The 26,661-nt window shown below is 46.4% G+C and overlaps 1 protein-coding gene across 4 annotated transcripts in view; it reads left to right on the top strand.

Moving 5' to 3' along the window:
- SETD2 (SET domain containing 2, histone lysine methyltransferase) overlaps positions 1–26,451 on the top strand; it is a gene marked incomplete at its 5' end in the record, with an annotated part of 151,353 nt that extends 124,902 nt beyond the window's left edge. For 2 of the 4 annotated variants that reach the window (XM_084620145.1, XM_084620144.1), the window contains 5 exons: positions 1,708–1,761; positions 22,517–22,588; positions 23,164–23,244; positions 24,615–24,716; positions 25,706–26,451. In XM_084620145.1, coding sequence (XP_084476271.1) covers positions 1,708–1,761; positions 22,517–22,588; positions 23,164–23,244; positions 24,615–24,716; positions 25,706–25,867 — 471 coding nt within the window. In that variant the 3' untranslated portion in view covers positions 25,868–26,451. The remainder of the gene's footprint in view (positions 1–1,707; positions 1,762–22,516; positions 22,589–23,163; positions 23,245–24,614; positions 24,717–25,705) is intronic. The other 2 variants (XM_084620146.1, XM_084620147.1) reach the window with 2 other exon arrangements.
- Between the last annotated feature and the right edge of the window lie 210 nt (positions 26,452–26,661).

The raw sequence follows: 26,661 nt of genomic DNA, 5'->3' as shown, positions 1-26,661 counted from the left end.
AAATTTAAAGTTTTGGTAAACACAGAGAAGTTTTTTATGCAAGATGTTCATATTTTTCAAACAGCTCTCCAGTTAAGCAAATCAAATAATGCCCAAAACATCACTTTCCCAACCCAAAACCAAACTCAGATCCCATTTTTGCATAGTAGTAAGTGTAGAAAGTGACCTTTTCTTTATGCTCTCTGCAGAGAAGCCCTCTCAATAAATTAGACAATCTAAGAAATTCTTTGAACTATTTTGTATTTATTGGCTGATCGAGAGTAGGACCTCATGCCTTAGGAGTTTTGCAGTACTTCAGTTTTCTTACTTATGTGTGTGAGTGGAAACGGTCAGATCAGCTAAGAGTCAGACTCAGAGAAGTGATGCCGTATGCATATCTTGACATGGTGGACTGCAGACCAGCAACAGACAAAGCTTGTGGGAGACAACTGCACCAAGCTTTGCTTTTCCACTTTCTCCTGGTGGTCCCTCGTCTCGTCTTTAACCTCTCATTGATTCTGATCCTGTGTAGTTACAAAGCTTCATCCCTGTACAGCTCTGGCCTACTGCAGTATTTGCCATTCCAGTCTCAAGGTTCTTTTGCCCCCTGCCATTCCCACAGAATCAAAGAAGTGTGGGACTGAAGGGACCTCAGGAGATCACCTAGTCTAGTCCCTTGCATTCCAGGCAGGACTAAGTAATAGCTAGACCATTTCTGACAAGTGTTTGCAAATGCACTTCATTCTTGACATGCAACACCATGATTCTAGTCCCAGTTCTCATCTTCCTCAGCCCAGTGGTGAAGCTATTGTATCTTACTTGACTGGCAGTAACAGCTTAGTATTCCAGTCCTGGGCACCTCTTAAACAGAGACTGTCAACTGTCTAGTGGGCTTTTTGTTTCTAACAAAATGTCATTAGCAGCTAAGACACTATTGTCAAACTTGTGATCTAACCCCAGCTCCCTAGGTGTGAAAAGCAACTGCATGAACTGTCCAGCTGGAGATTTCTAATGCAGTTGTCTTTGCGCACAAAGTAAAAGAAGGACAACAACTTATTTTAACTTGAATTTTTCAAGCACCTCTGTGGCTTAATGTAGGTATTTCTTCCATCCACACCATCAACTATTGTGTGAGGTAGGTCATATCTATACTGGGGATCTCTGTACTGGTGTAGTTATCCTAGTGCAAACCCTCCAGTGTAGATTCATGGGGTTGATTCTGTTTTGAACAAGGGTAAGTTATGCCAATGTAAGTGCTGATTTCCCACTTGTGTGGCACAGTTATGCTGGGTGTTTGCCCTCTCATAGCTACACCAGTACAAATATCCCCATGATAGACAAGCCCTTCATACTACTGAATGTAGCTGGAGTAATTAGAACCAGAATAAGATCTGTGAATATTATCATCTCCTCCTGAAGGGAGTTCTAGAGTCTTGGACCAGCTGCCAAGAAAGTTCTGTCCTCCCTCTTCTACCCCCCAAATTTAACCCTTAAGGATGTCAGTTTCCTAGTTCATAGCTGTCAGAGTAAATAACACATTGCCCAAAAATCTTCACTCCTGGTCTCTTGCACTCACTCACCCATGTGGTTAAAAACTCATCCCAACTCCCTGCTTCATATAATATCACCTCTGTAAAAGGCCATGGTCTTCCAATGCATTTTGTGTATAGCATCTCAACTTAAGGTATTTTTAGAAAAAAATCCCCCCACCTTTGTTTTTCCCCCCAGGATCCATTAATGTCTCAAGATGGAAGCATAGAAGGTACACCAAATGCTTATAAGGTATTGCTTGCTTTTTCTGTCTATTACCGTACACATACTCTCTGCATGTGCTTGTATTTATACATTTTCTCCCTCATGCTAACGGGGTCTGTCATAGGAGACATCTGTGGTTTCTCTTCATGCCAGCTGTCAGTAAGGATTGGGGTGATAAACAAGGGATGGGCTGGTCTTGTGGTTAACAAGGACTGAGAGCAAAGGAGTTCTGGGTTGTATTTATGACAGTGACTTTGGCCAAGTCACTTAACCTCAGTGTCTCAGTTTCCCCACCTGTAAAAAGGACCTATACCTACCTCCCAGGAGGGTGGTGAGGCTTAATCCATTAAGGTTAGAGAAGTACCATGAGAACCCTGCATAGAAGGCTCTGTAGAAATGTGAAGCATTTTCTGATTGGTTACTGGATCCAGTGGCTTTCCATCCGTTTCCGTTTTCTCCAAGCCAGAATCAGTGGAAGCTTCTTTCAACGCTTTTGCTTTGAGGAGCTGTTTGTTCTAGTATTAAATATAACTACCAGACAAATGCATTTCAATTCTGCTAATGTTCAGTCTCAGATCATTTTCTGTCCCTGTGTGCAGAACATGGAAGGAAATTTACTCATTTTCAGGGTACTAAGGGATTATAGAAACCTTAGAGAAATAACAAAGGTGGCAAAAGGTTGTTCTTAGAGTTGATAATCAGAGCAAAGAGTTACCCGTTGGTTGTTAGTTGGGCCATATCATGTGAGTCCTTGGAATGAAGGATACTGTATCTCGTTTAACCTGCCATTCAAAGAACCTTCTCTGGAAGCTTTATTGCTTTTGTATTGTATGCCACACCATGCCCCTCTCCCCCTTAAAGTCATTAAAATAGCCAGCTGCATGTCAAAAATAGACCAAGCTGGAAATATGCAGAAAATGAGCTGTGCAGGCTGGTAATAGAAGTGTAAGAGTTTTCTTCCATTAGTGAGAGGTCCCCAATATCACTTTTCACAAAAGGAAAGCAGTCTTGGCACCCCTAAGCATTCAAAAATCATGAGCCATACCCCCCAGAATTATGCGTGCCTTAAAAGCGTGAGATTTTTAAAAGTGATCATTCTGGACTCCTTTTCTTTGTCATCCGGTGTCTGAGCTTGTAGGACTCACTCAGGTCACATTTGCAGGCTTTCTGTGCAATCATAAGGGCTAGAAACTTATTTTTAAATGAGAGTCTCAAGTAATCATTTGACTCCAGAGGCTGGAACTTTAAGAAAAACACCAAATATCATGAGATTTGTCATAAAACCTCGAGGATTGGCAGGGCCGGCAAAGCACACATAGTTAATTTACACTGCAAAAGGTACATTCATGTGAAAACAAATAGAGATTTTGAGTAAACGCATGTTCCTAACTCACGTTGCTCTTTGTAAAATATTATTTATTCTCTTGTTTATATGAAATTGCATTCCCCCATTCGAGGACACTTCTGCAGTGTGTCTAGGAGAAAAAAATCTACAAATAATTTTAGGAAGGTTGTAAAAGGTGTATTATTTTTTGGAAGTAGCGGAGGTGTGAAGGGTGGGAGAAGCTACTATAAAAGATTAAATTCATAGTTTCACTTAGAATATTTTAACGGTTCTCGGCTATTTTTGGACCACAACCCACAACAAAATGGCCGAAGATTTGTTCTGGTGCCCCCTGTATCCCATAGTCCTTTGTGGCTGCAAAGATCGTGGGTATGGGATCAATTTTCAGCCACGTGTGATGAGGTAGTGATTTTCTAAAGGGCTGTGGAACCAGCACTGCTTCCCCTGTCCCGAGCTCAGTGGCAGGGAGGAACTCGGAGAAGTTGCTCTGGGGCTGGCTGGTGGGCCATCAGTGCCCAAGATCCACATCAGAAGGGGGCAAGAAATAAGCTGGTCCTTCCCTACTGTCCCCGGGTTCCCTTTAGGCCTTAGCAACCACAATGTTACGGTACTCTCCCTTGGTGGGGTGTGAGGCACGGCTGGGCTGTGCTCTACCTATTAGAGAAAGAAAATGCATCTTTTCCAAAGGTTGCTCAGTTTTTACTCTGGACTTGTCGTTCCAAGACAGGCTGCTGGATGTACCCATTTCAAAACACTCTGTCCAAAGAGAAGTAACACAGAAGTAATGGTTTAAAATCACCGCCCACTCACAAGATGGGACATAGCGTCACCTCAGGAGGCTTTCTATTAATAAATAAATCCCATATACCCATGACATACTCCATTGATTTTTATGCAAGGGGCTATTAAGCACTTCACTCTTGTCAGCCGTTTGGCTCAATTTTTCTGCAGTGCCCCAGTTGATAGCACTGGGGTGGGATTCAGGAGAGCTGGGTTTGCTTCCCCACTCGGCCACTCACCTGTTTTTGGGCAAGGGCCTACCTCTGTGTCTGTTTCCCTATCTGTAACATGGTGTTGATGATATTTGCACTCCTTTATGAAGCCTTTTGAGATCTATGGATAAAAGCACAATGGAAGAACTACGTGTTGCGTGTCAGACCTTCACACGCATGGTGAGGCAGGGGTTGACATGCACATCCCTTCCTGTGTGCGCTCGTTGGGCTTTGAGTATGTGCTGCATGCTTTGGAACATTTGGGCCTCCAAGCCTGTATAGGCAGAATGCAGCTGCTGTGCTGTTGAATGTATCAGGTGCATTCTGATACTCCACTGCTTTCAGCAGGATGCTAATGGATGACAGCAGCCCAGCACGTTGCAGTGGGGGGAGCCAGCAATGAAGTGGTTACCATTGCCATTGTGACTAATACATTTACACTACCAGACAGAGTAACGCATACGTGTACTAGGACAGAGTAAATGTTTCTCTTGGATATTGAAGAAAAAACGTTAGCGTGGATCCTTCTTTTTGTGCTGTACAGATTTAAAATATATATGTTATTTCCCTTACCCGCTTCAACATGCTATTGGCTACTACCAGGTTAGACATCCGTAGGGCAAAAATCATGATATCTAGATACCACCCTGAAGACAACCCCAATGGCACACAGCTGCCAATGGAGCTGGCTGCTAAATAAAACTAAGATCCTGCAATGCTCATCAGTTTCCCTTTGTGAGCAAATTCCCTTGTAAGGTGCTTGATACAGAAGGATGCTAACTACTCTTTTCCCTCTGCATAAAGTGTTGAAGGATCACAGAGGGAAACTGGCTAGGATGCATGTCAGAATTGAGACATCACAGTTTAGAGCAGACCACTGAAATACCTGACAATAATTATTTGTTCATGTCTGATAGCTACAGGTTCATGGTGTAAAGACAGAGCTTGTCTTAAAATCAGAAGAGTCCTGCTCCACTCCCCAACTAGTCTCTCTTAAATATTTCTTTGCAGTTGGAGAGACATACCCTTGTTCACTTCTTAAAATCTAAGGGTATGTCTACACTACGAAATTAGGTCGAATTTATAGAAGTCGGTTTTTTTGAAATCGGTTTTATATATTCGAGTGTGTGTGTCCCCACAGAAAATGCTCTAAGTGCATTAAGTGCATTAACTCGGCGGAGCGCTTCCACAGTACCGAGGCAAGCATCGACTTCTGGAGCGTTGCACTGTGGGTAGCTATCCCACAGTTCCCGCAGTCTCCGCTGCCCATTGGAATTCTGGGTTGATATCCCAATGCCTGATGGGGCTAAAACATTGTCGCGGGTGGTTCTGGGTACATATCGTCAGGACCCCGTTCCCACCCTCCCTCCCCCCGTGAAAGCAAGGGCAGACAATCATTTCGCGCCTTTTTTGTCTGCTGCCAGCCAAAGATGTAAAGGATAGATGGAGTGGGTCAGAACAAGAAATAGACCAGATTTGTTTTGTACTCATTTTCCTCCTCCCCTGTCTAGATCACACTGCAGTCAGTCACAGAGAAGGCGCAGCGAGGTTAATCTAGCCATGTATCAATCAGAGGCCAGGCTAACCTCCTTGTTCCAATAACAACGATAACTTTGGTGCACCATTTCTTATTGGAACCCTCCGTGCAGTCCTGCCTGAAATACTCCTTGATGTACAGGCACACCCTTTGTTGATTTTAGCTCCCTGAAGCCAACCCTGTAAGCCGTGTCGTCAGTCGCCCCTCCCTCCGTCAGAGCAACGGCAGACAATCGTTCCGCGCCTTTTTTCTGTGCGGACGCCATACCAAGGCAAGCATGGAGGCCGCTGAACTCATTTTGGCAATTAGGAGCACATCAACCACCACACGCATTATCCAGCAGTATATGCAGCACCAGAACATGGCAACGCGATACCGGGCGAGGAGGCGACGTCAGCGCGGTCCCGTGAGTGATCAGGACATGGACACAGATTTCTCTGAAAGCATGGGCCCTGCCAATGCATGCATCATGGTGCTAATGGGGCAGGTTCATGCTGTGGAACGCCGATTCTGGGCTCGGGAAACAAGCACAGACTGGTGGGACCGCATAGTGTTGCAGGTCTGGGACGATTCCCAGTGGCTGCGAAACTTTCGCATGCGTAAGGGCACTTTCATGGAACTTTGTGACTTGCTTTCCCCTGCCCTGAAGCGCATGAATACCAGGATGAGAGCAGCCCTCACAGTTGAGAAGCGAGTGGCGATAGCCCTGTGGAAGCTTGCAACGCCAGACAGCTACCGGTCAGTTGGGAATCAATTTGGAGTGGGCAAATCTACTGTGGGGGCTGCTGTGATGCAAGTAGCTCACGCAATCAAAGATCTGCTGATATCAAGGGTAGTGACCCTGGGAAATGTGCAGGTCATAGTGGATGGCTTTGCTGCAATGGGATTCCCTAACTGTGGTGGGGCTATAGACGGAACCCATATCCCTATCTTGGCACCAGAGCACCAAGCCGGCGAGTACATAAACCGCAAGGGGTACTTTTCGATAGTGCTGCAAGCTCTGGTGGATCACAAGGGACGTTTCACCAACATCAACGTGGGATGGCCGGGAAAGGTGCATGACGCTTGCATCTTCAGGAACTCTGGTCTGTTTCAAAAGCTGCAGGAAGGGACTTTCTTCCCAGACCAGAAAATAACTGTTGGGGATGTTGAAATGCCTATATGTATCCTTGGGGACCCAGCCTACCCCTTAATGCCATGGCTTATGAAGCCGTACACAGGCAGCCTGGACAGTAGTCAGGAGCTGTTCAACTACAGGCTGAGCAAGTGCAGAATGGTGGTAGAATGTGCATTTGGACGTTTAAAGGCGCGCTGGCGCAGTTTACTGACTCGCTTAGACCTCAGCGAAACCAATATTCCCACTGTTATTACTGCTTGCTGTGTGCTCCACAATATCTGTGAGAGTAAGGGGGAGACGTTTATGGCGGGGTGGGAGATTGAGGCAAGTTCTGTTTGTTTCTCCTTGATGAAACCCCCCGCCCCTTGGTTCACTCTACTTCCCTGTAAGCTAACCACCCTCCCCTCCTCCCTTTAATCACCGCTTGCAGAGGCAATAAAGTCATTGCTGCTTCACAGTCATGCATTCGTTATTCATTCATCACACAAATAGGGAGATGACTACCAAGGTATCCCAGGAGGGGTGGTGGAGGAGGGAAGGAAAATGCCACACAGCACTTTAAGCACAGCACTTTAAAAGTTTACAACTTTAAAATTTATTGAATGACAGCCTTCTTTTTTTTGGGCAATCCTCTGTTGTGGAGTCGCTGGTTGGCCGGAGGCCCCCCCACCGCGTTCTTGGGCGTCTGGGTGTGGAGGCTATGGAACTTGGGGAGGAGGGCGGTTGGTTACAGAGGGGCAGCAGTGGCAGTCTGTGCTCCAGCTGCCTTTGCTGCAGCTCAACCATACACTGGAGCATTCTGGTTTGGTCCTGCAGCAGCCTCAGCATTGAATCCTGCCTCCTCTCATCACGCTGCCGCCACATTTGAGCTTCAGCCCTGTCTTCAGCCCGCCACTTACTCTCTTCAGCCCTCCACCTCTCCTCCCGGTCATTTTGTGCTTTCCTGCACTCTGACATTATTTGCCTCCACGCATTCGTCTGTGCTCTGTCAGTGTGGGAGGACAGCATTAGCTCGGAGAACATTTCATCTCGAGTGCATTTTTTTTTCTTTCTAAGCTTCACTAGCCTCTGGGAAGGAGAAGATCCTGTGATCATTGAAACACATGCAGCTGGTGGAGAAAAAAAAAGGGACAGCGGTATTTAAAAAGACACATTTTATAAAACAGTCGCTACACTCTTTCAGGGTAAACCTTGCTGTTAACATTACATACATAGCACATGTGCTTTCGTTACAAGGTCGCATTTTGCCTCCTCCCACCGCGTGACTACCCCCTCAACCTTCCCCCCTCCCTGTGGCTAACAGCGGGGAACATTTCTGTTCAGCCACAGGCAAACAGCCCAGCAGGAATGGGCTATACTGAGTGTCCCTGAAGAAAAGCACCCTATTTCAACCAGGTGACCATGAATTATATCTCACTCTCCTGAGGATAACACAGAGAGATAAAGAACGGATTTTGGTTGAATGCCAGCAAACATACACTGCAATGCTTTGTTCTACAGTGATTCCCGAGTATGTGTTACTGGCCTGGAGTGATAAAGTGTCCTACCATGAAGGACGAAATAAGGCTGCCCTCCCCAGAAACCTTTTGCAAAGGCTTTAGGACTACATCTAGGAGAACCGCAAATGCCAGGGCAAAGTAATCCTTTCACATGCTTGCTTTTAAACCATGTATAGCATTTTAAAAGGTACACTCACCAGAGGTCCCTTCTCCGCCTGCTGGGTCCAGGAGGCAGCCTTGGGTGGGTTCGGGGGGTACTGGCTCCAGGTCTAGGGTGAGAAACAGTTCCTGGCTGTCGGGAAAACCGGTTTCTCCGCTTGCTTGCTGTGAGCTATCTACAACCTCCTCCTCCTCCTCATCTTCGTCCCCAAAACCTGCTTCCGTATTGCCTCCATCTCCATTGAAGGAGTCAAACAACACGGCTGGGGTAGTGGTGGCTGAACCCCCTAAAATGGCATGCAGCTCATCATAGAAGCGGCATGTTTGGGGCTCTGACCCAGAGCGGCTGTTTGCCTCTCTGGTTTTCTGGTAGGCTTGCCTCAGCTCCTTCAGTTTCACGCGGCACTGCTTCGGGTCCCTGTTATGGCCTCTGTCCTTCATGCCCTGGGAGATTTTCACAAAGGTTTTGGCATTTCGAAAACTGGAACGGAGTTCTGATAGCACGGATTCCTCTCCCCAAACAGCGATCAGATCCCGTACCTCCCGTTCGGTCCATGCTGGAGCTCTTTTGCGATTCTGGGACTCCATCATGGTCACCTGTGCTGATGAGCTCTGCATGGTCACCTGCAGCTTGCCAAGCTGGCCAAATAGGAAATGAGATTCAAAAGTTCGCGGTTCTTTTCCTGTCTACCTGGCCAGTGCATCTGAGTTGAGAGTGCTGTCCAGAGCGGTCAGAATGGAGCTCTGGGATAGCTCCCGGAGGCCAATACCATCGAATTGTGTCCACAGTACCCCAAATTCGAGCTGGGAACGTCGATTTAAGCGCTAATCCACTTGTCAGGGGTGGAGTAAGGAAATCGATTTTAAGAGCCCTTTAAGTCGAAATAAAGGGCTTCACTGTGTGGACGGGTGCAGGTTTAAATCGATTTAACATTGCTAAATTCGACCTAAAGTCCTAGTGTAGACCAGGGCCTAGAGTAAATACAATGTATTATCTTCATACGTATAAGGTGTCACAGTTGTTCAATTTACTGTTGCACCAAAGACTGATATAAAAATATTCAAAAGTTCAAATACTACAGGCCAAATTCTGTTGTCATTTGCAGTGATCCCACTGTACTGACTCTAGAATTTACATGTAAGGGTGAGAGCGTCATTTGGCCCTGTGGATCTTAAAATGTTACTGTTACAACACATGGCCCCAAAACATTCCTCAGTGTCAAGCCACATTATTGTATTTTGGCTGTACCACCAAATGCAGAATCTTACCACTGCACTTGGGCTTCATTCTGTAAATGATGCATTTTATTGGAACCACTTGCAACCCACTAAATCAAGTTGTGGCGCATACCGGCTGGAGTCTGTAATTATGTGTTATTTGAGAAGCTTTGCTAGCTCTGGAGGGTAACAACCAGCCTTAGCGTGGCACTGCAGACTTCAAATTTGGCTTTAATTATTAATTCTCAGTTCATAAAAGTGCCCATCAAAGAGGCTCTGGTTGCATTAGTTTGAACATGATGTTGAGTTGCCATGTGGGGGGAAAATAGGCTGAATTCTGTACCAAGAGAGTTGGCTTGAAGCCAGTTCCAGCAGCAGGGTATGGAGTAATTTGCACTTCGGGATTTGTCTTTTTGGCAGCAATATAACCTCCTGCCTGTGTTTACTGACACAATCGGATACCTAGATGCAAGTAGATTTTTCCAAACATACATAGACTCCATCGTGAAATCTGACTATAGTCTGTTCTCTGGATTTTCTCTATGTGGTATCTCATTTACCTTTTGTGCTTTGTAGAGGATCAAAATTAACTCATCTGCTCTTCATTATTAACCCTTTGATCTGGGTAACATAGATGAGGGAAATGAATGAGCTTTGATGTTCAGCCAGCAAGTAGAATATACAGTTACTAACACTGATTCACTTTGTTTAAGAAAGCTCTCAACAATAAAACTTAAAAGCCCATAACTGCCTCACTTCTATGTGAAAATGTTATTTAAACCCAGCATTCATTTTATTACAAAACACTTACGTCTCGCTTCCGAATATAAAATCCCACCTCCTTGCAAATGTGTACACATTCTTTTGGTAAGTTCAAAACTCTCTTGGTTTGGGGGAGAAAAGTCGTATTTGCTTTGATCCTAAAAGAAGGAGCACTTCCATTGGTACAGCAGGGCTAGGGCACTGGATTTAGGAGGCAGGAGAATGGAGGTGCTATTCCCGCCTTGCCGTTCACCTCTTGGATGACCTTGGGCAAGTCACGTCCCCACCCTGTGCCTCGGTTTACCCCTCTGTAAAATGTGGGCAGTAGTAATTGTGCATTCAGGTTTACAGAGAAGTCGAAGTATTGTTCACCATTTTTCACTTCATTAGGCTCTACCAGAATGTTGACTTTGAAACACTCCTGTAAGAGGTTGCGTTTCAAAGACCAGTGCACTGTTTGCCATGGCAGGAATACATATTCAGATTTGTTGTTAGCCCTTGTTCAAAATAGCCAGCAATACCTGTGGAATGTATTTCTCAATCGTTCTTTTAATCCACCCCTCTCAGTAAGTGTTGTTTTAAAACTTGCCACCATGTTCGCCTGCTCTCTCCAAAATGGTGTATGCAGTGTCCTGTGTAAGCTTCCAGGTGCTGGTCTGTAGCAGCAATTAACAAGCCATGGCTATGCAGTTATACTCTGGAGGGCTGGGGGGGGAGAACCAGGGGGCATATCGTCCCTCAGATCTGAAGGCCTGTGTCATCCAGCTCTAAATATACTCAGAGGCAGCAGTTCAGGAATGTTATGCCATTCCTTCATGCGTGACATGCAAGCTGACTTTTCACTTAACGTGCTTACAAATCTACTAAAAGCCAGGGATGTGCCAGGTATGGGTGGGCAAGGTAAGAAAGGGTGTGCTGGGCAAGAGAAAACGTTAATCATTTACTAGAGGGAGAAATTAAGGCTGAAGTCCTTGACTGTCTATTTATTATTCCCTGAGCTCACCTCCACTGTTGTGTAATTCAGACTGTAAGCTGTGTAGTCAGCATAACATCTGCGCAACATGGAGGTAGGATTGTGTGGTCAAAACTGCTGGTTCTCCAGTATCTATATGGCCCTTGCCAAAATGGGGTGAGTCTCTTGTTTGTAATAATCTGCTTATGCTCAGAAAAATGATCTCAGGCAAGGGAGCAGCCGCAGGCCTAAGAGTTACTCATGTGTAGAGCAAGATTGGCAGGAGCAGTGGTTTTTGTTGCCTTCCGTGTGGAGTAGATATTAATATTGCATTGCATTATTTTCACAGCTGGGTGTGTCAGCAAGGGACTGGAGAAGACCAATGGCTTTTGGTCACTGTCTTAACAGCATGGCATGCTCAGAAACTGCTTTACCGCATTTTAACATAAAGAACGGTATACTGGGTGGTGATTCAGTGTGTCTGGCTGGCTGGCTCCCTCTTTTCACAGCAGAAGGCTCTTAGAAATTTCAAATCAATATATTCAGGGCTGTGACAATTCTCGTCTTGTTTATCTTTCTGCTTCCATGAAGCAAGCAGTGTTCATACATCTAAGGAATAAAATCATAGAAATGTAGGACTGGAAGAGACCTTGAGATGTCATCAAATCCAGCTTTCTGCACTGAGGCAGGACAAGTAAACCTAGACCATCCCTGACAGGTGTCTGTCCAACCTGTTATTAAAAACCTCCACTAAGGGGGTTTCCACAACTTCCCTTGGAAGCCTGTTCCAGTGCTTAATTACCCTTATAGAGGGAAAGCTTTTCCTAATATCTAACCTAAATCTCTGTTGTTGCAGATTACGCCCATTACTTCTTGCCCTATCCTCAGTAGACGCAGAGAACAGTTGATCACTGTCCTCTTTATAACAGACCTTAACATAGCTAAAGACTGTCACCCGGTCCCCCTCAATCTTTTCTCAAGACGAAACATGCCCAGGTTTTTCCCCTTTCCTCATAGGTCGGGTTTTCCAAACCTTCTGTCATTTTAGTTGCTCTCCTCTGGACTCACTTCAGTTTGTCCACGTCTTTCCTTAAGTGTGGTGCCCAGAATTGGACACTACTCCAGCTGAGGCCTCACCAGTGCCAAGTGTAGAGCAGGACAATTGCCTCCATGTCTTGCATATGGTGCTCCTGTTAATACACTGCAGCATATCAGACTTTCACAACTGCCTCGCATTGTTGCTTCATACTCAATTTGTGATCCATTATAACTCCCAGATCCTTTTCAGCCATTAGTTATGTTCCCCATTTTGTAGCTGTGCGTTTGATTTTTTTTTTTCCCTTCCCAAGTAAGGTACTTTGAACTTGTCTTTGTTGAATTTCATCTTGTTTTCAGACCAATTCTCTAATTTATCATTTTGAATTCTAATCCTGTCCTCCAAAGTGCTTGCCACCTCTCCCAATTTGGTGTCATCCACAAACTTCATAAGCATACTCTTTACTCCATTATCCAAGTCATTAATGAAAATATTGAATAATATCAGACTCAAGACTGACCACCCCCCCATAAGTCCTCCCTAGATACACCCTCCCAGTTTGACAGAAAACTGTTGATAACTACTCTTTGAGTATGGTCTTGCAACCAGTTGTGCACCCACCTCATAGTTATTTCATCTGGACTGCATTTCCCTAATTTGCTTATGAGAATGTCATGTGGGTCTGTGTGAAAAGCCTTAGCAAAATCAAAATAGATCACGTCTTCTGCTTCCATTTCATGCCCCCCTCCCTGCCAATCCACTAGGCCAGTAACTCTATCAAAGAAGGAAATTAGATAGTTTGGCATGATTTGTTTTTGACAGTTCCATGCTGGCTATTCCTTATAACCCTGTTGTTCTCTAGGTGCTTACAAATGGATTGTTAGTAATTTGTTCCAGTATCCTTCCTGGTATCAAAGTTAGGCTGACTGGTCTGTAATTCCTCTTGGTTCCCCTTTTTAAGGATGGGTCCTATTTTTGCCCTTCTCCCATCCTCTGGGACCTCCACGGTCCTCCATGAGTTCTCAAAGATCATTGCTGATGGTTTTGAGATTGCTTCAACTAGTTCCTTAAGTACCCTAGGATGAATTTCATCAGGCCCTGCCAATTTAAATATATTTAGCTAATCTAAATCTTCTTCATCCTGTTCTCTTTATTTTGTCTTGCATCCCCTCCCCTTTGTTCTTAGTATTAATTTGTTGAGTATCTGGTCATCATTAACCTTTTGTAATGAAGACTGAAGTAAAATAGGCATTTAACACTTCAACCTTCTTGATATCATCAGTTATTAGTTCAAATAGGTAAGTGAATAGTGTCCCTTGGAACTTGCCAAATGCAACTGTAGCTATATCTTCGAATTTCAACAAATCTGAGTCTTATAGTATTTGTATACAACAGACAGGACCAGTTTGCATTGCGTACTACTTAAGCTGGTTAAAGTAGTGCATGGGTTATTAAAAACGGTTACCTGTTTCTTGCTTCTGTCTTTGAAATTTTAATTGGCGAGAGACCCCAGACTGAAACCAGCAAGAGTTACTTTTTAAGGAAAGAGAGGAACAGATGTCTCTGAAGGTAAAGATCTGCACTAAAGCCCTGACTTTTATGATTAGGGCATACTAACTTCACAGGACCATTAATTAACCTCATCTGAAAATCCTGTTTTGCTTTTGAGTGATTAACTGGTCCGGATGATGTCCATGTCGAATGTAAAATCAAGATGATTTAGCAAGGCCCTTTCTGAAGGTATTTTTGGCACTACTTCGCTAATAAATGACTGGTAGCTACTGCCAAATATCCAGGTTTGGTTAGAGGAGTGGATAAAGCTGGACTTTGGCTGAACAGACCCAAAGCAAACTAGACTCCAGCACCCCATGTATTTAAAAAAAACCTGCGGAGATAAAACGTGCTTGTTGCATACTGCGTCTCCTTTTCTTCTTGGTCCAGGTGATTCACGGCTCCCTCAAGGCCAGCTCCATCTCAGCACGTCAGATTTACAGGGATGTAAAATGAAATGAAAATGGCCCTGCCAAATGTCTGAGAGCACGCCAGTCTGACTTCCCATGTCTTTGTGCTAGTGGTGATATAAAACGCAGTATAAGCTGGCTGTGTGCCATACCTGTTAATATTGAATCCTGGTGCTGCAATGAAATGTGATTTTTCCATATGGCAACCTGATATTTCAGACTATGAGCTCTCATTTTTAAGTTTTTAAGAACTTATGTCAACAAATTAATTGTCCCTTCACAGACTAGACGGGAGAAAACAGGTGGAGTCAAAGAACTCCTTGTGTAGCATTTCAGGACACATTGCTCCAATTTGGTCCAGTTTGTTTTTCTTGCCTATGAGCCACCAGCCTCTCGTATCCCCCAAAGTGCCACAATGCAAACTAAAATGTCTCACATTTTCCACAAAGCATCCTTCTGTCACCAGTTTGTTGCACATGAGGAACTGAGCATCTCTGAGACACTCCCAGCTCCCACTGCTTTGTGATCCCAGAGTTCAAACTCTACTCTTCGTTCACTACTGAGTTGCACCATGGGGTTGGCTTAAAAGCGTTTACCACTCTCCAGTCAGATATCGCGCACTTTCAGATGTATTTATACAGAGACATCAAACAAAGATCTATGGTACTCTTGGATCTACTCCAGCTATTCCTAGCATAGGGTTGCTGGTGAGCCATATGGGTGGGGTTCTGAGCATGCCAGAGTGAAGCTGGGAACTCCTATCCTGAATTAGGAATGTAAGAGAATGCATATTAATCTGGGTGCCTGGTCAAATTCCAGGTGGAGCAACCTGTCTCCCTAAATGACCCTGGCAATTTCAATTGAGTACCCCATTCTTCTTCACCATGTCCACTGGGCTGTTGGGTAGCGTTGCCTTGTGCAGTTACAGCTGCTGCATTTTACCCTGAGGTAGCTGCACTTTGGTGATGGGTGGGAGTGATTCTTGTGTGTCTAGCTTGCATTGTGTCTAGCTTGTCAGTTGTTTTACATTTCAGTGGATTGAGAGGCCCTGGGTTAACTGCAGGATGTCTACAGTGCCCACAATGACTCCATAATTTCTGATAACCGCTAACTTTGAAACAAAGAAACCTCCCAAAAACCCACTAACCTGGTTATTGAACCTTCATGAGGTGAGCATGACCAGTCCAAATAACCATGTGCTCTTATTGCTGTACAGCTCTCACCCTTCCCTGCTCCATCCCTCACAACTGTTTGTTTTCCCTACTTGGTTGTGTCAAGCACCAGCAAACCTCGGAGCAAGGGCTGGGTTTTCTCCCTGCATTGTGAAAAGCTTAGCATACCTTTGGGTTCTGTAAAATAATAAATAGTTTCTCTCTTCCTGGTAGTGTAATGCACAGAATGATGCCACTTGTTTGAAAACATAATGCAGGAGAGTTGAATGCTATGTAAAGCGTGTTAAACCTGGGGAGTTTAGATGGAGTATTACATGCCATCTAATCCATTTTTTTTGGTCCTTTTTCTAAGATAGCTTTAGGTAGTGTCTCAGTGAATAGCCCCATTGATTATGAAAGGAGAGCCGTGGTGAGTCTTTGTATAAACATAACATCCCTTTAAAAACAAAACTTTAGAAACATTTATCATAAAATAATGCACCCCACAGGTCTGTGTAGTTGGCAGATTGTAAGCCAGTGCTGTCTAATAGCTTCAAGCATTGACATCTCTCCCTTCCACAAAAATATGGGGGGAAGTATTGGGGAAGTGGGGCAGACCCATCCTGTAAACAGTGAGAAGAGTTTTAAGCACCAGAAACGAAAGCAGCCATGGTGCTGAAGGTTAAGGGAAAGAAAGTTAGAATCATAATTTCATTTGTAATAGCACGTTAACATACATGAAATAAAATGAGAAAAAAACTTCCAATTTCCTCCTCCTATCCTCTAGCTAAACATACTGGAGCGCTAATAATGCTAACCACAGTAATCCATAGAGAACCTGAATTAGCCCTCTCTGAATTAACCAGTTGTGTTCAAGTAGCCAGGCTTGCAAATTTTAGCTTTTTCCATGGAAAATGTGAGCTTGTCTACATGGGATGTTTGTGTGCAGGAAACCTGGGTGTGAATCTACAGTGCTTTAGCCTGTCACGCAGTTGTGGCAGTGTCCACATGGGATGCAATGCACTGAAAGTTTTGCAGCATACTTTGACGTACTACTGTTTTGAAATGGAAGTGCCTCAAAGCACACTATAGAGCTCGTCGTGCACTTTAGCAGTGTCCATGTGGGATGTTACGGCTAGTGCGCTGTAGGTTCACACACTGGCTTGCTGCACTCTAATGTCCCATGCAGACAAACCCTGTTTTGCGGGAGTGGGAGGACTTTCTCCCAGACCCCCTCTGCTCTGTTATTCATTGCTGCCTTTTCCCTCCAACACAGCAGAGCACTTCCAATGTTCCAATGCCACTGCAACAGAGGAGTTTGCATAGAATCAGAGTGTCCTGCATGGATTTTCTTAATAGCAGACTTGAACCTGGCATGCTTCACCAATGCAACAGCAATCGTAGGCTCCTCTTGCTATTGGAAAGTGATCCATTAGCAGGGAAACCAGGTTCACATTCCACTGAAAAATGTATGCCATAAGGGGCACGTGGTTTCCTGGAGTTTTCTGATCCAGTCTTGGATTCCCTATGGATATTTCCACTACTGTCTCCTTGGTGTCCTGTAGCATGAAAGGCAATACTGAAAACTTGCCTCTGATTGCACAGCATGGGACTTCCAAACGGTTAACAGAATGAATATATATGTGTATGCTCCTGAGCACAAGACCCTTTGAAACAGGACAGTATTTCCCCTTGGAATCAGTGATGTTCATTATTGGTGTAATAGATCTGCCGTTTATTACAGGCGGAGTGCTAGCTATATCTAAAGTTCAGATTGGCTAACACTGTTAGAAGACGGTTGTTTATAACTTTGCCAGCCTTTAACTGTTTGGGCTGCAGTTTTCTGTGCTGGGTGGCTGCTTTAGGCTGAATTGTTTTTGAAAGTTTCAGCGAAGATGGTTCAGCCACTTCTGAAAACTAGATAAGAGAAAACACATTGTTCTTCTCTGAGTGCTTGCTCATGTCCATTCCATGTTAGGTGTGTGTGCTTGCCATATGCACTGGTGCCCGAAGCTTTTCCCTCAGTGGTATCCATAGCGGACCGGCTCTGGTGCCCTCTGGAGTCATGCACGCATACGCTGGTATAAGGGGTGTGGCCAGCTCCTCCTCCATTCAGTTCCTTCTTATCTCCGGTAACAGTACTGGAATGTTCTCTTGCCTCGGCAAGCAAATCTACCAGTGGTTCTCTCTACTCTAAGTGTACATAGTTGTCAGATAGCTTTATTAGTTTTTTTAGAGTAGTTATACAGATAGGTTAGTTAGTCCCTTAAGGGTCTTAGTCCAGGGATGGGGCATGCCCTGGTCTCTGGGCTTCATACATTGTGAGCACTGCAAGAAACCTATGTCCAGCAGCAATCCCCACCAGAGCCGCTTAAAGTGTCTGGGGGAAACCCACGTCTGCGACAAGTGTCACATCTGTAAAAGCTTCAAGCCGCGAACCAAGAAGGAGCGGGACATAAGGTTAAGAGCATTCCTCAGGGAGCCAGCCCATTCGGACTCGGTGCCAAGCACCAGCATCCATGCGAAGCATGCCATCAGCACCGACATCTGCCTGGCACCGATCTCCATCCCCGGTGCCTGCTAAGAAGCAGAGAAAGCACACCAGGAGAGGGTGCTCCCCGATGTCCTGTAAGGAAAAGGTGGTGTCACGATAGCAGTCTCCTGAACCCGCTGAGACCTGCCAGAGTTCTCTGCAACAGTCCCTGGAAGCGTGGCGCCATTTTCTGGACACTCAGTGCAGACCTCCAGAGGAGTGGCATAGGTCCCTGGAGCAACAGTGCTGGTCCCTGAGCCACGGTGTCAGTCTCCAGAACCACACCACCATTCTCCAGAATTGCAATGCTGGTCGCTGGACTCGTGATGCTGGTTCCCGGAGCCGTGACGACGATCTCCATGTTTCCCCCTCCTAGTCGCCAGAGCCCCAGCACCAATCCCCCAGCTCTAGGCGTCGATCACCAGATTACCATCGCTGATCCACCGAAATCCCAGGACCACTCCCCAAGTGATAAGCGCCGGGAGGGCCAGTATGGTAGGGAGATGGAGGCAGGAGTGGCACCGCCTGGGTCCCCAAGGGAGGCCCTTCCTCCTCAGGTTCAGAGGTCGAGGAGGTCACAGTGCCCTCGGGCCAGTGCTCCTGTTTGGCCTGGCCACAGAGCCAAGAGTTTTATCAAATGTGTGGCGGTGGTCGCAGCCTTCCTCAGACGCCGGGGGGTTCAGACCCATACTTTGACTACTGGCTTATCAAGGGTCACTCGAGGGAGCACGTTCAACACAGCATTACAGTTGTGCAAGCCACTTGCCAAGCGCTGGGGCTGTTGATAAATGAACAGAAATCAACTTTAGTCCTGCTGCAAAGGATAGAGTTCATCGGAGCTGTCTTCGACTCTACCCGAGCCAGGGCTTTCCTCCCAGAACTCTGATTCAGAGCAATGTCAGACCTGATTGCCCAAGTCACCAACCACCTGCTCGCTGCAGCCCGAGTCTGCCTCAGGCTGTTGGGACACATGGCAGCATGCGCCTACATAGTTCAGCATGCACGATTGCACCTCAGACCCCCTCCAGATGTGGCTGGTGTCGGTCTGTTCCCTAGCCAGGCATCACTTGGACAAGGTCCTCCCAATTCCGCCACATATACTCACCTCCCTGGAATGGTGGTCCAACCCATGTCACATGTCAGAGGGAGTGCCAGGGTCACTAGCCTTGGACGTGTCTGACCTGGCCTGGGGAGCCCACCTTGGCACACTAAAAACTCCAGGCCTGTGGTCCGAGGAGGACTTGTCACTACATATAAACATCAAGGAGCTCATGGCCATCGGTCTGGCTTGCGAAGTGTTCCTTCCCCAGCAGTCAGGATAAGTGGTGCAAGTATTGACCGGCAACGCGGCGTCCATGTTCTGTGTCAACAGACGGGGAGGAGCAAGGTCATCGGCCCTCTGTCAGGAAGCATTTTTCCTGTGGGATTTCTCTATCCAGCACTCTATCCATCTAGAAGCCCTGTGCTTCCCCGGTGTCCAGAACTCACTGGTGGATCACCTCAGCAGGTCCTTCTTCTCTCGCCACATGTGGTCCCTCCACTTGGAGGTCATCAGGATGATCTTCCAGAGGTGGGGAACTCCCCAAGTGGATCTATTCGCCACTAGGCAGAACAGAAAATGTCGCCAGTTCTGCTTTCTGCAAGGTCCTGAAAGCAGCTCACTATCCGATGCCTTTCTCTGTGATGGGCAGGTGCCCTGACGTAGGCCTTCCCACCAATCCCACTGATCAGCAAAGTCCTCTTGAAGATCAAGAGGGACAAGGTGAGAGTCATTGTAACCACCCTGGCATTGCCTTGCCAGCATTGGTTCGGCATGCTCATGTACTTAGCGGTGACACTCCCATGGACGCTTCCCAACCTTGCAGGACTTGGGACGGTTACTGCACCCGAACCTCACCTCCATGCACCTTACTGCATGGATGCTGTGTGGCTGAGTCTTGAGGAACAAGCCTGCTTGAGTCAGGTTCAGCAGGTTCTTTTAGAAAGCAGAAAGCCGAAAGCCCTCCGCCAGAGCTACGTACCTGGCAAAGTGGAAGTGCTTCTCCTGCTGGGCGTTGGAGTGGAACCTTTCTCCAGTTCAGTCATCTTTACAGTCTATCCTGGATTAGCTGCTTCACTTGAAGCACCAGCGCCTTGCCCTCTCGATCAAGGTGCACCTGGCAGCCCTGTTGGCCTTTCATCCAAGGTAAATCAGTCTTCTCGCATGCAATGACTATCAGGTTCCTGAAGGACCTTGAGAGACTTTTCCTGCAGGTCTGGGATCCAGTTCCCCAATGGGATCTCAACCTGCTCCTCACCAGCCTCACTGACCTTCCCCTTGAGCCTTTAGCCTCCTGCTGTATTTTACATCTGTCATGGAAGGTTGTTTTCCTTGCAACTGTCACCTTGGCAAGGCGAGCCTCCGAGATTAAGGCTCTAACGTCAGAACCCCCATATACGGTGTTCTACAAGGACAAGGTCCAGCCGCATCGCCATCCGGCCTTCCTGCCAAAGGTGGTATCACAGTTCCATGTCCATCAGGATATCTTCCTTCCGAAGCCACATGCTTCCAGCGAGGAGAGGCATCTACACACACTAGATGTCAGGCATGCCCTGGCTTTCTTCCTTGAGTGAACCAAGCCCTTCCGCAGGTCTACTCAACTTTTCATTGCAACGGCTGACAGAATGAAGGGTCTCCCAGTGTCTTCTCAGGGGATTTCCTCCTGGATCACCACCTGCATCCATACCTACTACAAGCTGGCACAGGCTGTGCCTCCACCAAGCTCATTCCACAAGGGCTCAAGTATAGTCGGCAGCTTTCCTGGCACATGTCCCTATCCAGGACATCTGCAGAGCCGCGACGTGGTCATCAGTCGGCACCTTCACAGCCCACTATGCCATCACCCAGCAGACCAGAGATGACGCTGGCTTTGGCAGAGCTGCGTGCAATCGACACGTCCGTGAACTCCTGCCTGCCTCCGATTCCTTGAGAGTCACAAGACATGGAATAAACACGAGCAAGCACTCGAAGAAGGAAAAACAGTTACTTACCTCTCGTAACTAACTGTTCTACGAGATCTTGCTCATGTCCATTCCATGACCTGTCCACCCCTGCCCCTCTGTCAGAGTTCTGGCAAGAAGGAACTGAAGGGGCGCACCTTATACTGGCACATAGGCGGTGCGCCACTCCAGAAGGTGCCACGGCTGGTCCCTACAGACACTACTGGGGGAAAAACTTCTGGCGCATGCAGTATGCACACACCTGACATGGAATGGACGTGAGCAACACATCTCGAAGAACAACAGTTACGAAAGGGTGGTAGCCATTTTTTCCCCCCCAGGTTTAAAAAATTCTGACAGTCATTTGGTTGAGAAGCTCCATTCCTTCCAGCAGGAATTTGCAATGTGAAAAGCTTTCCAAATTTGGCCTCTGAAGTTATGAGCCTTTGAAAAAATCTTGGTTTACATGTGCTCTGCAGAGATTTCAGTCTGGCAGCTAATGGGGTCTGCACTGAGCATGCTTTATGAAACATAGCGTGTACCCTCACCACAGAGCAACGGAGCATGCTCTAGTCCAGGCCTGCGGGACTTGTGAAGCCGGACTTGCTCTGGCAGCTGTGGCACTGGGCACCAGAACTGAAAGCCCAGTGCTTGTGCTCCTGTTGCTGGCGCTCAGGCAGCATGGAAGAGGAGGAGGAAACATCCTGACTCAAATGCAGAGAGGGAATAGAAGCAGGGGATTGCAGAAGCCAGAGGGTGAGGGGAAAGGGTTGGAAGGTGGATAGGAGCAGAGGCAGAGAGACTGTGGGGGTGAAAGGTAGGCTGGAGACAAATGGCTGTGAAACTGAGTGGCAAAGTGTCTCTCTCATCCCCCTGCCTGACCCGCACAGAAGTTAATCACCTGCTACTGCTACCAGTTACTCTGTTAGCTCAAATGGTAGAGAAATATGCTGCGGATCCAATGGTCTGAACCTTGCTGATGACTTGAGTTGCGGGTCATTATGGTTCCACGCGATAAACTGAAAAAACAGAAATTTTGTTTTGTTTTTTAATTAGGAAATTACAAGATCATTAAAAACACTGAAATTGCAAAGTCAAGCCCCCAAAAGTTAGGAAATGCCAGAATTAAGGAAAAAATAGTATGTGATCATGTGATTAGACCGTACCGTAATATATACATGCATGGGGGCCAGATTAAGGTGGTCTGTGCCATGTTGATTCAGTTCCCTTATACATTATGGTACCATCTTTAATTCCATGATCACGTACTATCTGTTCCTTAATTCTGCCATATACAAACCTTCAAGTGCTTGACTCTACAGCCTTAACATTCTCTTCACTTTTGGATGGTGATTATTTATATAGCACCCTGGAGAAGAGAGAAAATCCGTTTCCTGGCCTGAGGAGCTCATATGCTGAGTTAGAGCACATAAGATGAGGACATGGAGGAGGGGAAGCTGGGGAAATAAATGGGTAGGAGGAAATGAGTGATTTGCAAAGATCATCCCTTTTATTACGATTTTGTGCTTTCTTGTTTTCAGTGTGGTCAGGCACGAGCAGGAGAACAACTAGCTCTGGAGCCGAGAATAGCGATGGAAAGTGAGCCAGCAGCAGTGAGTCTTGAGATGTCTGGAGAAGAGTAGGATGTTTAATGGCAGTGAATTGCAAGTGGGTGGAAGAAAAGAGCCTGAGGGCTTGTCTACATAGCGGACTTATACCAGCATAGCCATACTGGAGTAAATAATGTGCTATAGCTATGCCAGTCAATTTCCCTGTGTAGACAAGCCCTCTGAGAGGAGTGGCCAGGGCTTAGGGTGCACTGTGGAGGAGTAGAATGCAAGGAGTGCTGAGATGCAGGCTGATACAGAGCCTTGCAGATGAGCACAAGGAGTCTTAATGCAGAAACAGATCAGGCTTCTAACTCACAAAAGACATTCGGGCCCAGTCATGTGCTCCAGTAATGATGGACTTCTGCGGTACGTGATAACCCTCCCTTGTCATCGGAATTCTTACTCCTCAAAATTACTTGGAAGAGAGGCTGCTGGGCCAACCCCGCATTCTTGTAATATCAGTGGTGGGAATGGGGAAATGTCTCTCGTGTTGCAGCAGCGTGGGGCCATCTTGGTTTGGTTTGTATTTTGTGTTTATAAGTCAGAAAGTGACAGTTTGACTTTTTTCTCCCCCGCAGTCTTCCAAAAAACCCAAAACAGCAGAAGCCGACACTTCGAGTGAGCTGGCTAAGAAGAGCAAAGAAGTGTTCAGGAAAGAGGTAAGGGTTTTGAGATAGGCTTTCTAAAGCAGGGGGCTGGAGGGCAGCAGAATGTCCTGTCCTTTGCAGAAGAGGTTAGTCCGAGTCTTTACTTGGGCTCATAATTCAATAATCCCATAGACCAGCTACTATTCAGTCTTGGAGTCTTAAGAATCCCCTGAGGGAAATGCTGGCCCAACTGAAGTCAATGACGAAGCTCACAATGACTTACATGGGATAGGATTTCACCACCATGTCTCTCTCAGGAAGGGAGGGTCACTTTATAGCAACTCAGTGGAATTCATCCTTCAGGGCAGGCAGAGTGAAGGACCCAGGACTGTAAAACACTCCCTACTTAGGGTTCTTCTTAGGGCATAAGGGTGGATCGGGACTTGCTGCAGCTGAGCAAGAGCAGAGGAGCTGTTTCCCATGCACTGTGGTAAGGTAGGCCACGCTCTGGAAGTGACTGCGTCCTGATCGGATGAGACTCTGTCTGCAGGCTGAATACCTGTCGATAACCCTGAGTTACCATATTAAAGGGAAAACCCAATTCCCATCCTGCAGGACAGGTGGGATGTAAAGGCTCTGGGACTGTAGATACTCATAACCCTGAAGGCTGCACACAGAAGGCCTATCCTGAGCACCTTACTCAGGCTGAACTCTTATGGAAGTAAAGGGAACTTTGCCTGGGGAAGCAGTTCAGGGTTGGGTCCATGGTTACGTTTTTCCCACCATTTTTGTTTTTCCGTGTAATAAAATGAGGTGGTCACTTTTCAAAAGCTAGCTCGCTGTTTTAGCTGGAATCTTGTGTGTGCTTATAGTGCATGGAGCATGTGTGTTGAGAGAGGAATTAGCTATAAGAAGAAAGTATAGGTGGCCCTCGGGAAATCGTGTAACAATTACTCAGCAAGAGAGTGTGTAACCCACTGGTGTGGGTGTGTTATAGGTCCCCCTCTGTGCCCGTTTGCAGAGGATATGAGTTGTTACAGAGCTTGTAGCTCTTTACCTCAAGCTATAGGCTTTTAGCTGTGAAGGTCCCCAGTCAATCCACCCAGTCTGACAGCCAAAGATGGCAACTGCCACAAATCTACAACTTGATTGAATACACTGCAGCTTGGTCTTTTCTTAGTCGCTGCTGGTGTGAGTGGGAGGTGGGATCCGTCCCTTAGACTCCACTAAGAAGGTTTAATTGTTTTACACTAGCTTGTAGCTCTATTGATGGTTGCCTTTAAATTCACTATTGTGAAAGCCCAAATGTCGTGTGGGAGGAGGTTTGGAGGGATGGGTTTTACCCCTTCTGGCAAATGTTCCTGGGCCCAGAACTGTCAGTAGCTAATCAGCAATGGCATGAGGCGCTCCTGTTTACTAGTGTGTCTCTTCCCCATCTCCAGATGTCTCAGTTCATCGTGCAGTGCCTGAACCCCTACCGCAAACCTGACTGCAAAGTAGGGAGGATAACCACAACGGAAGACTTCAAACACTTGGCACGCAAGGTACCCTGGCTTTATTGCAGCATCTGTGCACGCGTGGGTTAAAACAAATGCAGGAATCGTTTTCCACTCAGTAACCCCAAAGAAGCTGTAGTTCCTGGTGCTGTGCTTGGAAGGCCCACCATGTTGGGAGAGCTAATGCAGAGGAGATGGGTGTGGTTTTCAAACAACCCTTGGGGCTTAACCCCTCTGCACCCTCTGGGCCTTCTCTGCTCCTAGGGGGCTGGATCACAAATCCCTAGCTTCACCCACACCTGACCCCAGTCCATAGGCATGCAACAAGCGAGCATGCTGGTGGAAAGGCATGCTGGGGGCACTTCCTTGCAGTGACTTCCTGTATTGCCAAAGGACCGTGAAGCACTGTGGGCAGCATACCACAACTGAAGATAGGAGGAGAATTGTGGTGCATCTAGTTTCCGACCCTGTCTGACAGTGGCCAGCAGTGCCAGCTGCTTCAGAGGAAGGAGAAAAGGCTGTTTTGGTCAGTTGTCGGACAACTTTCCTGTAGGGGAAGTTTCTTCCTAGCTCCCCTCAGTGGCTCAGTTGGCGCTGGGGCAGCGAGGGAGTTTTGTTCTGTCTAATGTAATGTAATTGTAGATGTTCTCCCTACCCATATTCATATATAATCCTTTTGGAATCCCACTATGCTATTGGACGCACATATCTAGTAGCAATGAGTTCCACGGGTGAATTATTCATTGTGTGAGAGGGGATTTCTTTCTATCTTAAATTTTTGCAGCCTCTCAGTTTCACTGGATTTTCCCTTGTTCTTTTATGATGAGGGAGGGTAGATAGGAGCAATATTTCTGGAGTGCCAGCTCAATCCAGTAATCCATTAGCTAGCAGAATAGCTTGTCCAAAAATCCCTGTTTCCACCCATAAGAAAGTCCCCCTTTCCATTCCAGCCATCCACACACGTATGAAATCCTTCCAGGTACCTTCCAGCGTCCTGGATCAATGAATAACCTTTGCATTTCTTGCTTCCTTTCCAGCTGACTCATGGTGTGATGAACAAGGAGCTGAAATACTGCAAGAACCCGGAGGATCTGGAGTGCAACGAGAATGTGAAGCACAAAACTAAGGAGTACATTAAGAAATACATGCAGAAGTTTGGGGCGGTTTATAAGCCCAAAGAGGACACGGACTTAGAATAACCACCTCTAACCTTTGGAAGGAGAGATCCATCCTTTTTGGACCTGCTGAGAAGGAATCCTCCCCGCTAACCTCAGAGGCTGTTGGCTTGGACGGGACTCTCAATTCTGACCCGACCCTGCCTATTCTTTGACAGAAATATCCGTTTCTGTATGAAATGAAGCAGTTGCCCACTGTTTGGGAGTGAGGAGGGCGACACAGAGCGGCGGAGTGGAGACAGCTCCTTCCATCCTCTTCCTCTTTGCAGGCAAACCCGGGTCTCAAATCTGGCGGTGCTGTTAGGCGCACTGACCCATGCGCACATCTTGTGTCCCCGAGATCTGTATTATATTTTAACGTATATGTGAATATATTGATAATTTTTTTTGCTTTTAGCCCAACACGTGCTGATATCACGGGAACACTTTGTAAGGATAGTTTTGTTTTTTTTGTTCTCCTGCAAGGTTAATCTGTTATCATGTAAATATTCAGGAACAGGCTGCCTCTGGGTTTCTGGCAGGCCTTGTGCTATGTTGATAAGATTGATTTTACTGCTTAAATCATTTTACTTTATCCAATTTTTACTGAACTTTTTATGTAAAAAAAATTTAAAAAAAATAAAATGAAATGAAATGAAAGAATATATTTGGCCTGCAAGTCACTTGTGAGCCAAGCAAGGGGAATGGTAAAAGCTCTCTGTCCTTCTGAACGTAACTAGACAGCGGTGTGACTGATCTGAGAGCAGCCCGTTGCGTTCAGAGACCGCTACAGGGACTTCAGTTTTTCTCGGTAACTGGAGTCTCCTTCATGTCCAAGA

This window comes from Lepidochelys olivacea (genome assembly GCF_965140295.1).
Source record: "Lepidochelys olivacea isolate rLepOli2 genome assembly, chromosome: 2".
NCBI classification, from domain to species: domain Eukaryota; kingdom Metazoa; phylum Chordata; order Testudines; family Cheloniidae; genus Lepidochelys; species Lepidochelys olivacea.
The sequence above is the reverse complement of the archived record's forward strand: the minus strand, read 5'-3'. Positions and strand labels throughout refer to the sequence as shown.